General features: G+C 40.8%; 1 protein-coding gene across 29 annotated transcripts in view; it reads right to left on the bottom strand.

Moving 5' to 3' along the window:
- The window catches only part of CFAP20DC (CFAP20 domain containing), a 239958-nt gene extending 233362 nt beyond the window's left edge, over positions 1-6596 (bottom strand). For 11 of the 29 annotated variants that reach the window (XR_011994359.1, XR_011994362.1, XR_011994358.1 and 8 more), the window contains exons 1-3: positions 6240-6596; positions 3618-3707; positions 849-942 (exon numbers count right to left, since the gene is read on the bottom strand). Coding sequence is in view for 10 of the 29 variants with exons in the window: in XM_025985448.2 (XP_025841233.1) it covers positions 849-942; positions 3618-3707; positions 6240-6260 (205 nt within the window). In the remaining 19 variants the exon portion in view is untranslated. The remainder of the gene's footprint in view (positions 1-848; positions 943-3617; positions 3708-6239) is intronic. The other 18 variants (XM_072720563.1, XM_072720570.1, XM_072720556.1 and 15 more) reach the window with 15 other exon arrangements.
- Positions 6597-13167: the final 6571 nt, after the last annotated feature.

Genomic DNA, 13167 nt, shown 5'->3' with positions numbered 1-13167 from the left:
AGGTGTCCCAATTATCCGATTTCTTGATGAAGAACCAACCTCAATGTGTTCATTGCAAAAGAACTGGTATCAGGGTTAAAAGAGTCAATGAATGCGAAATGCTAGACAAGTCATAGGCACATAGTAATTACTCAAGAAATACCATTACTATGATAATCAATGGCTATCAAATAATCTAAACCTTCTTGAAAATACTTCTTAGGGTGCCTGGCTGGCTCAGTCAGTTAAGCATCAGACCCTTGATGTCAGCCAGGTCATGGTTCCTGGGTTGTGGGATTGAGCCCCACATTGGGTTCTGCACTCAGTGCAGAGTCTCTTTAGGATTCTCTCTCTCCCTCTCCCTCTCCCTCTGCTCCAGCTCACTCGTGTGCTCTCTCTATATATAAATAAATAAGATCTAAAAAAAAAAAAAAAAAACTTCTATATTTTGAATCAGTGGTGAAGCAGACTATATATACCTATATAATTTAATATATATATTTTAAAAGGTAATTCAAATTTTTTTTTTAAGATTTTATTTATTTATTCATGAGGGATACAGAGAGAGACAGAGGCAGAGACACAGGCCAAGGGAGAAGCAGGCTCCCAACAAGGAGCCCAATGCAGGACTCGATCCTGGACTCCAGGATCATGCCCTAAGCCACTCAGGCATCCCAATTTAATATATATTTATATAACATTTATACATACATAAAGCCTAGTATAAGGTTAATTTCTAAATTAAAAACAAACTTATCACTTTAAGTTAAAAGATACCAGTAAAAGTCAAACTAATGTCTGTGTAGTAGACCTAAAAGTATAACTTTAAGAAGCAAATGCTAAGCTTTAATATTAAAAATCTTACTTACGGATTTGCTTATTCTCCCTTGGTAACTGAATTTTGTTTGTTTGGCTGCTGCCTTCCAGGACAAACACAAAACTTTTAACTTCTTTATCAAACTCCTGTAGAACAAATATAAAAAAACAGTGGTAATTAAAGCATATTTTATTTGGCTTCTATCATAAAATAGGAGGTGCAAACCCACAGGAATAAAATCCCAGATTCAAATGAGTTAAAAGTCAGGCCTTGATGATACTCCTACCGTGGAAACAGCTGGGAACTGGAACATACTTTATACGTACATACTGGAACAAAGACCCACTTTGTCATTTGACAAATCCTCTATCATATCAAGAAACTCTTTCCTCCTAATAAGAAATTCCCTAGTTTCAGGGATTCCCAAGTTACTAATTTAGAGTTTCCAGAATTCAGCTACCCCTCCGCTTCTTTAATCTACATATTCCTACCTAACAGCACAGGCTGAACATCACTCCACATTACAGTATACAAAACCACCTAACCAATCTTGTATCTGCACCACAAGTTCCTTAGTGTCTGGCCATGACTCATACGGAATTAATCATTGCCTCATCCTACTAGTCTTCTAACCTGAAGTTCTATATATCATCCACTGAAAATCAGTACTAATTAAAGGATTACAATTAAAGTGACCTAAAAAACTATGGTAGGAGAAACATAAACACAACAAAACCAAACCTGGAAACAAAAGGCCTTTTTATACGTGACAGTCTGATTTCCATGACTCAAAGTGATAATGTAAATGGTTATTTTTTCATCTTGAAGCAAATTCCCAACCTGAGTATTAAGACCCATTACAGTACTTCACAGATCCTTCCAATCCTCATTTGTATATGTTAAGAAATGCATTGTAACTAATGGTTGCTGAACATTAAATCACACTCAAATAAATCTGCATTATATCCATCACAACAGAATCTCTCATGTATTTGAAATGAACACACACAGACCGAATGTATTATTTATTCCATCTACACACAAGTAGGGCATAAACTTAAAACCTTTTAAGAGCTTACCCAAATCATCAACATGGTCCATAGACCCCGACCTAGTCTGGTCACTGCCTGGTTTTTCTTTTTCTTTTTTTTAAGATTTTACTTATTTATTCATAAGAGACACAGAGAGAGAGTGAGAGAGAGACACAGGCAGAGGGAGAAGCAGGCTTCCTGTGGGGAGCCTGATTTGGGGCTCCACCCCAGGACCCCAGATCACAACGTGACCCAAAGGCAGATGCTCAACCACTGAGCCATTCAGGTGTCCAGCTGCTTGGTTTTTCAAACTTCAACCTCCTCCCTTGCACTCCCTCTTTTCTCTGTATCCTAGCCATAGTAGACTTGTTGCAATTTCTTAAAAATTCTAAGCTCCCTCCCAAAAAAGGAATTTATATGGGCTTTTCCCTGTGCCTGAAACACTCTTGTCTCCACCAGCCCTACACAGTGCATAGTTAGCTCTCAGAGATCCAGTGTCATCTCCCTGGGGAAGCCTTCATTATGCTCTCTGCTCTATGCCCTTCCAGCATCACTGATCTCCCATTCACAGGAAGAGCTGTATTATTTTAAGCAAGTTGCTTACTCTCCCGTGGCCTCAGTTTTGCATCCAGAAAACTGGCATAACATACCTATCACATAAGGCAACTGTATAAATATATGTAATATGCTAATACTGGGCCTGACATACAGTAAGCACCCAGTTAACAGTGCCTTTTTTAGTTACCCATAGAACAAGGTCCACAGAAAGGCATTTTTTCCCTGACTGAATAGAAAAGGAGAGAAAGAGAAAAGGATAGGGATGGATTTAAGTTTTTAGGTCCGGTGGTGCAGGCTGAGGTAGTTTCTATGAGATGGCAACAGTTTTCCCTGTGGAATGGGGCGTGAGGTCTTCTGGTGTGTCAGTGAATAGAGCCTGTCCTGGTTGTAGACTGGGGAGGTGAGTAGAGAGTTGGTGATTGAAAATCTGAAGACAATGGAGAAATCATCACTTGAAAGACTAAGAGAACATAAGAGAACTTCCCAGGCAGTTCGGGTTGAATTTATAGTGTTATTAATCAGAGATGGTATCAATATTTTCCTGAAAGTTACTGAGGGGCACAGGACCCCACTCAGAAAAGACAGGCGACTGGGGATTCAGAAACGGCTGGCCTCTGTGACGACAAAGAGCAAGAGCCTTCATGGTTTTGCCCCAGAAGTGACTGAAATCACAGACTCTGGATTCTAGGCTGGAGAGGAGAGGAAGCAAAGACAGAGAAAATTCATGCCTAAATAAAACTTAGCACAGGGGAAGTAGAAAGGCCAACGGCCTAGTGGTTTCCATTAGGTCGAAGAACAAATATAGTGAGAATAAGTGAGCAGGCAGCCTTGAGAACTGAAGCTCGAGGTTGGAGAGGGTCTTATTCATCATTTCAGAGGCCCCCCAGTTTACCAAGAAAGGGTAAAGGGGAAGACAGTGGGATGGGGGCTGACGGAAAGTGAAGAGGTCATTAGCAATGATGAAATCAAGAAACTGAGCAGCTCAGGCTTAGCAGAGGTTTTCCTCACAAACACTGAAGTCACCTAAAATAACAGTAGGATTTGGCCGCAGAGAAGGGCTACGAGCCATGTGCTCAAGTCTTGAAAGGACTGAAGAATGATTTCTGGAAGAGCTGCAGCCAACAGGGTCATAAGATGGTCTTTGAAAGAACAATAAAAACCGTTCTGAAACCTTATCAAACCCTTCATTCTTTCTTTCCAGGATTTAGGTAGCTCTAACTTCTAACATTTACCTTCCAAATCACAGATGGACTGCCAACGATCTTCCATTTTGCTCCAGGATTTTTGCCCTGAGCGCTAAAGATTTCAACAAATGCACCTCCCTGGAAAACAAAAATGCCATGTTTAAAGTGAAAGGCGATGCTAAGGAGGAAATACTATCCACCACAGTCTGTAACCACTGTTCCAGGCATCTGTCTGTTAAGTAGATCTCAGAGGAAACATTATCCCTATTATAACTCCTACATTATAACTTGATTGTACTTAAGCCCCAACTATTCTGATTTGGATCACCTTGGATATATGGTTTAAAGAATTTTTTTTTTTTTAAAGAATGATAAACATTAAAGTATGCCGTATAAACCCTACAACCTTTCAATGTGGGGTTCATTTACTTGCCATGTATAAATAATGCTTACAAAACATTCTATTGATCTCTGACTAAAGGGTTTAAACTCGAGAGCTAGGCTAATAAATTCTGATGTTATCCGTGGCTACAAGCTTTCCAGTCATATTGCCCCAAGCTCCAATATCAGCTTTGATATTTATTAACTATCTGACCTTGAAAGTTATTTAAACTCTTGATTCTCCATCTGTAAAATGAGTTGTTGAGTTCCTAGGATAGTAGACATAAACCATCAAGCACGATACTTTGTATGTAGTAAGGGCTCAGTAGTGCCAGCAATAATTATTCAAAAAGAAAAAAAGACAAATTGAGTATTTTGGTACTGGTTAATAAAAAAGCTTAGGAATGAGTAGAGATTGGAGGATGACTGTTATTCTGAGCATTCCGATAAGATCTTTTTATATATTTAATATAAATTAATTTGGAAATCTGTAAAATTCATATAAGAAAAATAGAGAAGCATTTCTATAGACATGCTATGTGTTCCCTATTCTAAACCTGAGAACATGCAGGGCCATGCTTATGTAAAAATACTTAAAACATTACTGAATATCCATAAGCTTTAATTATCAAAGAAAGGAATTAAGATGATTATCTCCGAGGAAGAGTAATTGCAAGAAATTGAGAATCTGAAATGAAAACTAAAGATGGGTTTCTTTTATAGTCTATTTGAATAACAAGCAGCACATGAGCAAATCTGCCTGATTTCTGTAAAGAATTTCCAGCTTTTAAGTCTTCTCAGTAATACAAAGATATTTTTGTTTCTGAGTTTTAACACAATCACTTTTAACTTCAGACACTACATTTCTTCTTCCTCGGGCAGTATTATGTGCAAACTGTGTGTGGTTAAGAGTTCCTATAGAGTACTACAGTTTCTGGGGTTAGGTCGGATAGCAATAAAAATTTTAAATTTGAGGCAGCTTTTTTTTTTTTTTTTTTTTTTTTTACGAAAAGTCCTTGTACCTGGTGAAATACTTGTCCCCCTCCCCTCTCCTTCCTTCTGCTTTCTCTTGTTTTCCAAGTTTTCTACTGCGGCCATATGCTTTCTTGTAACAATATACCTTAAATATATTAATTGGGAGGAAAAACTGTCTTAAATTGCTCTAACACATTTAATGGCCATCAAATGGGAGTAGAAGAAAGAACAGCTGACTGCTTGGAGGACACTCCTAAGAAGGCAAGTAGCATTTGGTATAAAGACGTAGAGGCCACAGAGAGTTTAGTTTCAGCACGGGGATGGGGTGTGTGTGTGGGGGGGGGAGGGAACTGCTGAAAATAATCGCAGGGCTACTAGAGTAAACAGATGGTAAACCGGAGGACGTGACCTCAGGTAGAAGGGAGGGAAGGGCATGAGGCTAGGGTCAAAAAAAAAAAAAGAAGAAAAAAGAAAAGAAAGCCAAGCCAACCAGGGAGGGGTCCAGTGAGGTGAGAAGAGCAAGCCCTGTTTTGGAGACACTAGGATCCTCAGGGTGACCGAGGAAGGCCCAGCAGGTTCCCCAGGGCATCCTCGGGCATCAGCATCGACGGGAGGGAGCGGTTACAGATGCCCTCACTCACTCCCTGGATCTGGGGCGAGGGCCGCATCTTCACAAGTGAGCCCCCAAGTGTTTGGGACCCCAGTTTTTGGGGGGGGGGACAACAACAACAACAACAGCACGAGGGCAAAACCGCTTCTGGTTCGGCTCAGAGGCACTTCCACGGGCCCACCCACTCCTTTCCCGGAGAGCTTCCGAGGCGTCCGCGCGCATCCTCAGCGAGCGCCCGAGGCACCGGGCTAGAGAACTCGGGGTCAAGGGGCGCCGCCCTCCGAGTTCTGACCCAGGAGGTCCCACGCAGGTTGTGGCTTGAAATGCAAAAATATAAATATAAATGCAAGATCTGCATTTCAATCGGGAGTCGCAGGCTCTCCAGACGCTTTGAAAAGAACGGGGCTTGGAGATGGAACCAAAAAAAAAAAAAAGAAGAAAAAAAAAAAAAGCCCAATCCTATGCCCACACCGTCGTTTGCTTAATCTTTTCCTTTTTGGTTTTTTTTTTTTTTTGGGGGGGGGGGGGAGGGTGTGGTCACGACCACTCATCCAGTACTTTTCCTTCTCACCCCCCCCCCAAAAAACCAAAACAAAACAAAACAAACTCAATTATGGGGAGTGGGAGCTTTGTCCCCACCCTGAACACGACCCAGGTCCCCCAAGAGAATGCTCTAGACAGGTCGGAGCGCCGTTTCGGGTTACCTGGTACTCATTTTTGAACATTCCCGCGGGGGGCCCGGGGCCTGCGGGGGCACGAAGGTCACGCGGGCCCCCGACGGCTGGGAACCGGCGGGCGAGAGCCCCCGAGCCCGACGGCGGGGAAGGGCTTCGCGCGTCGGCCCGACTGTCCTCAGCTCCACGTCGAGCCCCGGCCCCGCACCATCGCGGCGCCCGGCTGAGCGAGGGCGCACCGGTCTGCGCGGGCTCCCGGCGGCCCCGGGGGACTGGCTGGACGCGTAACCTGCGTAACCTACGTAACCGGGGCGCCCTGCCCGAGCCCCCGACAACCGCCCGCTCGCCCCGCCCCCGAGCTCCGGCGGAAAGGGGCGGGGCCGAGCGGCGCCCGCCTTCGGGCCGCTCCCATTGGCTCCCACCAGGCGCCTGCGCGTTGAGCTGTGCTGGGCTGCTCGCCGACGGACCGAGGAGGCTACGCGGTGACGTCGGCGTTGCCCAGGCAACTCAGGGACTCTCGTGGAGGTGGTGGCCCGCCCGACCTGTGCCCCGTGCTCTCTTGAGGTCGTGAGCTCTGTCTGGGAGGGGCGGAAAAAAAAAGCCTAAAATGAGCCTTGTTTAAGAGCTAGCTACCGCAGGTGCTGGACTCTTCTAGAAAACCTGTCCCGTCGGCCTGGTCTCTCTTCGTAAACACTGATAACTCGTAGGTTGCTGAAGAGTCATGGAATCATGGAACCCTCAAGTAGCCTTTGGTTTGAAGGTTCCCAAACTCTTGTTTCTTTGAGGCACGAAGAGGGTCAGCTCGCAATTCCCATTCGTTGTTTAGAAGGCCCAAGAAGTAGAAGTATTTACTCAAAATCACTGCACGTGTTCCCAAAAAAAAAAAAAGTTTTTTTTTTTTTGTTGTTGTTTTGTTTTGTTTTTGTTGAAAATACATACATCATTGAGCCAGGCACTTTAAAAAGAAAAGTGGTGTTTTTGTTATTGTTCTTTTGTTTTTGTTTTTTTTTTTTTTGCTGAAAATACATCCATTATTGAGCCAGGCACTTTCCTAAGTTTATTTGATTACTTCGTTTAGTTTCTATGTCAGAACCACTCTTAGAATGCAGGTATTGTTATCACTTTCTGACTCAGGTGAAATGGCCTCTCCAAGATGACATGGCTCCATAAGTGGTGGAGCTTGTTTAAAGCTCTGTCTGATGCTCTATTACTCAAGGCGGAGTTAGGTCAGGGGTATAGTGTTACTAATGACCAGGTGCCTCTCACAGAGCCCCTCCTCCAGGCCAGGTAGTTCTCATGTTCACAGGTTAAAGATTAGTCTCCTTTCAGTTGAGAGTATTTCGTTTCAGAATTGATTACAAATTTACTCAAGGGCATAATGTTAGTTTTTAGTTATGACTGAGCCTGGTATTCGAACTCACCCAGAAGTCTTAAATATTTGTGTTCCATACAATATGCAATGACTGTGGATCATGTACAGCATAAAATAATGAATGGTATCTGGACCTGCTCCTTATCAGAGCTAAGAAAAACTGATAAGGAACAAACTTATTTGAACACACTAAATCTAATACCAGGTGTGTACAAAGGCCAAGATGAGGTTGCCACATACCTGTAAATTGCAGTACAATATCTAGAATCCAGAAACCCTGATTTTTAGAGCTCATACCTAGTACAATAGTAGTTTTTGATAAGACTGTGTGCTGGAGGCTTTGGGAATTATGGCCTATAAACATGGTCTCTTGTCTTATAAGGCTTGTTATCTCCTGGGGAACATTTATGCTTTCATTCATTTAATGGGTAATTTCTAGGGATGTAATATAGTCTAGACACTATGCCAAAAGCTAGGTGTACAAGGAAGGCCCAGTCTTCATGGAACTTACACATTAATAGGGGCAAGACCTAATAAGTGAATAAGTATGTACAACTTGTGATAAATCCCAGGAATCTATTGTTAAGGAATAACATTGGAAGGGTCTATTAGTTTCCTGTGGCTGTCGTAACAAGTTACCAAAAACTGGGTGGCTTAACAGAAATTTATTCTCTCACAGTTCTGGAGGCCAGAAGTCCAAAATCAAGGTGTCAGCAGGGTGACACTCCTTTTGGAAGCTTTGGAGGAAAATCTGCTCTTTGCCTTTTCCAGCTTCTCGTGGCTTCTGGCATTCCTTGACTTGTGACTGCATCTCTCTCCAGTGTCTACCTCCTTGGTCATACTGCCTCTTCTTTTCCTATGTGTGTTTTCCCTCAGTGTCACTTATAAGGACTATTATGATGGTGTTTAGGGCCCACTTAGATAATTCAGGGTTATCACTTTATTGCAGATTCTTAGTCACCTCTGCAAGACCTTTTTCCCAAATAAGGAAACATTTACATGTGGGCATCTTGGAGGTGGGGGGTGGTCACATTTTTGGCCTAGCAAAGGGTGACTTGCACAAGTACTTTTAGATAAATGCTTTAAGGATGAATGGATAAAGATGTGGTGTATATATATATATATATATATATATATATATATATAATGGAATATTACTCAGCCATCAGAAAGGATGAATACCTACCATTTGCTTCGACGTGAATGGAACTGAAGGGTATAATGCTGAGTGAAAGAACTCAATCGGGAAAGACAATCATCATACAGTTTCAGTCATATGTAGAATATAAGAAGTAGTGAAAGGAACTAATAGGGAAAGGAGGGAAAGTGAGTAGGGAAAAATTAGAGAGGAAGACAATCATTGTGAGAATCCTAACTCTGGGAAACAAACAGGCTGCAGAAGGGGAGGTGGGTTGGGGGAATGAATAACTGGGTGATGGGCAGTAAGGAGGACACTTGATGGGATGAGCATTGGGTGTTATACTATATACTGGAAAATTGAATTTAAATAAAATATTTTTAAAAATTATAAAAGAAAATGCTGTAGGAGAAGCAAAAGTCAGTGGGAGTACAGGAGGAATCTAGAGAACATCTAAGTCTTTTTTTGTTTTTGTTTTTTTAAAGATTTTATTATTTTATTCATTAGAGAGAGGGAGAGGCAGAGACACAGACAGAGGGAGAAGCAGGCTCCATGCAGGGAGCCCGATGTGGGGGGACTTGATCCCAAGACCCCAGGATCACGTCCTGAGCCAAAGGCAAATGCTCAACCGCTGAGCCACCCAGGGATCCCCACATCTAAGTCTTCTAGCAATCTATTTGGGTCTCTGAAAAGCATATTTTAACATTATAGCTGAAAAGAAACTCACAACTTTATCCTGTGTTAGCTTCCATTCTACCCTAATCATTATCTAAATTTATTTGTTCATATATTTATCATCTGTCTTTAGTTATCAGAGGTAAATTTGATGAGGGCAAGGGTTTTTTCTGTGTTCATCATTATATAACTACTTCCAACTACTAAAGTAGTGCCTGACACATAGTAGGTGTTTTATAAATACATATTTGCTGATTGGATTAAAGGTACCTTGTCTTTTCAAATTCACCATGTCCAAAACATAACTTATCTGAACCTGGGCCTTTTCCATACTTCCCAATCTCATTAATACCACAGTGCCTCCTGCACGCTCACTCCCTATCATACAGCAGCCTCCAAAATGACCTTCAGTGATTCCCCACTTTCTGGTATATTTGCCCTTTGTGTAACCTCCCCTGTAAGTGTCATGTGCCTAGTGACTTGTTTCTAATGAATACAATACGGTGCTGAGATGTCGTTTCCAACATTAGATTACAAAAAGATTGTGATTTCCTTCATGCTTGGTTTCTTTCACTCCCTTGCTCTGATTCTTCTCCCTACTTATCCTTACATGAAGAAAGCCAGTTGCTATATTGTGAGTACCCCCTTAAAAGGTCCATGTTGCAGGGAACTGATGTCTCTGGTCCACAGTCAATGAGGACTTGATATCAACAGTCACACAAGTACGCTTAGAAGTTAATCCTTCCCTGGCCAAGCCTTAAGGTAAATGCATCCCTGGTCAGTGCTTCGATTGCAACCTTATGACTAAGCCAGAGTAAGAGGCACCCAGCTGATTTGTACCCTGATTCCTGACACAAAAATTATGAGGTATTTATCGTAAACTGCTAACTTTTAAGGTAATTTTTTATAAAGCACTAGATACACTACCCATACCCAATCCATCACCCAAATCTATTTGTTTTTATCTAAATATTTCTGAAATCCACTTACCGTCCCTCCAGTCTGTATCTTCATTTACCTGTGATTTGCTCTTCTCTGAACTACTATGATAGCCTCCTACTTCATATACCATGTTGGCCTCCCTTCAAATCCATCTGCACGTTTCAGAGTCATCTTTATAATGCACAAATCTAGTCATATCAGTCTCTTGCTTCTAACTTTTTTGTGACTATACAACCTGTCTTCCTCTCCAGGCTCAATATACAACATGCATTTCCCCCTTTATTTTAGTCACATTGAGTTTTCTTTTAGTTCATGTTCAACATGTGTGCTTCCACTGTAAGGCCTTTGTGCTCTTTTCTTGAATAGATTATTTTGCTCCTTTTTTTCTTTGGTTAGGGATGACTTCTGTAAACAGAGTTTAGATCAAGGGTCCCCTTCTCAGGGACACATTCTCTTTCCTTGACTTGATCAGATCCCCCTATTTATAGGTCCTTTTTTTTTTTTAAAGGATTTTATTTATTTATTCATGAGAGACACAGAGAGGGAGGCAGAGGAAGAAGCAGACTCTCTCCGGGGAGCCTAATGCAGGACTTGATCCCAGGACCCCAGGATCACGACCTGAGCCAAAGGCAGAGGCTCAACCATTGAGCCCCCAAGGTGCCCCTATTTATAGGTTTGTAGAAAATCTTTGCTATTAGCATTACTGAAATAATTGAAATTTTAGTGTGCTTATCATATTGGCCATCTCTGTTGGACTGTCAATTTCAAGAGAGTGAAGACCATGCCTGTTTTGTTTACCTTTGCATCCCTAGTGCCTGATATACTAGTTCAGCCTTGTTCCTAATATAACAAAAAAGTAATCCTCCTTTGAATGAATGAGTGAATGAAGAAGGGAGGAGATGAAGGATGAATATTTCTTAAAAGACAGCCACATGCTTTGGTGTTGAGAAAACAAGAAGAAAACAATTGAAAATACATTAAGGTAAATGAGTGAATTAATAATTTCTGTTGATAGAAAAGCTAGTAATGGAACTGAAATGATTAATCATAGTGCATCATTAAGTCTCATTTTCAGGTGTTTTTGTTTTTTTTAATCACCTGTTTATTCAATTTAAGGCTAGAAGGAACCAGTATAATTTATTTCAATCTCCTTATCTCCTGGAGAGAAAGTAATTATCCCAATGCTCAGTTGTCCAAAGATTGGGTCATTGGGTCATTTCCTAATCCTCCTAATTCCACAAGTTCAGGAGACTTATAATTGGACTTTGATTAACAAATGTAGGATAGGGCCTGTCCAGGCAATGGGCAGTTCTGAAGGCTGCCTCACTCAAATCAAAGTTGTTTTGTCTATGGTGAAATCTACACTTAACCACTGACAGTGGTGGCTGTCAAGCAAAATTAGAATGTACGCTACTTTAACAATATGAGCTTAAAACCAGAGATGGGAAGAGATCCAATTTTCAAATGCTCTTGTTTGATTTGGATGAATGCAAGCCATGACTAAAATCTTGGATTTGGCTATGACTTTAAGAATGGCTACCAAGGAGTGCCTGGGTGGCTCAGTCCGTTAAGCATCTGACTCTTGGTTTTGGGTCAGGTTATGATCTCAGGGTCATGAGATTGAGCTCCGAGTTGTCAGGCCATGCACTCAACATGGAGTCTGCTTGAGATTCTGTCTCTCCCTCTTCCCCTTCCATTTGTGTGTGCATGCATGCGCATGCTCTCTCCCTCTCTCAAAAAATAAATCAATCTTTAAAAAAGAAAAAAAAGGAATGGCTATCAAATTTCAGCCCTAGCCACCAAAAAAAAAAAACAAAAACAAAAACCAAATGAACAAACAAAACCCCCAAATAACAAAAAAACCCAGCCTGCCCAACAATTTTGCTTAAACCAAGTTATTTATGTACATTATAAAAGTGAAACATTTTCTCTAATTTCTACAATTTTTAAAGAAGTCAGTACATTTAGTAATTGCATTACATTGCTTAACTTAATTTGACAACATTAAGTCACTTTACATGCTTTAAAAGTGCTTGTCTTTGTTCTACAAAGAAAGTAATTTGGTGGTGTATGAATGTTACTGAAGGATATTGGATGATATTTAAAATGGAATAGACTACAGTTTTTGAGGGTGGTGGAATCTTTGTATGGCAATGTAGTCATTCAGGTTACATCCTATGATTATCAATTTGACAAGAAATAGTATTCTTTTGACCTAAGAATATACAGCATTTACTGTAGTATAGTTGTAGTTTATATTTTGGTTGCAGTTCCTAATCAAATTATTTAGCATAATAGGAAGGAAAAAAGATATTGATTTGATGATCAGAATTTGTTTTGCTACACAATAATCTAGAAATGTTTAACACTCATATGGTTATTTTTTCTGCATTATGGAATAACTTTATGAATGACAGTAATGCCGAGTTGATAGAATAATTTCAAAACTGTAACTATTTTACCGTTCCAAGGGGTTGAGAAAAATTAGTGATACCTGAGTTATTGATTTTGCTTTTGATTTGAGAGTAGTGATATCTTCTTTTTTCAAGCATGTGTGGTATGGGGAAAGATTTTGAGGATTTAACTGATGGTAAATATTTTTCACCTCTCTAGTCTATGAGGTTCTAAAGTGATGCTTTGCTGCCTGTATCTTTAGATGACCAAATAATTCAAAATTCATGTATAAACTTGAAATTTCCAAAACTAGCTACTACTGGATGATTTTCCCAGGGGAAAAACAGACAAACAAACAAACAGTTGCATCATTGAATATTTAGGTATGAATGCTTCTCTAAAACAGTTTTATGAAGTAAGCACTGAGATTGAAATAA

The sequence above is a fragment of the Vulpes vulpes genome, chromosome 9 (assembly GCF_048418805.1).
Source record: "Vulpes vulpes isolate BD-2025 chromosome 9, VulVul3, whole genome shotgun sequence".
NCBI lineage: Eukaryota > Metazoa > Chordata > Mammalia > Carnivora > Canidae > Vulpes > Vulpes vulpes.
The sequence above is the reverse complement of the archived record's forward strand: the minus strand, read 5'-3'. Positions and strand labels throughout refer to the sequence as shown.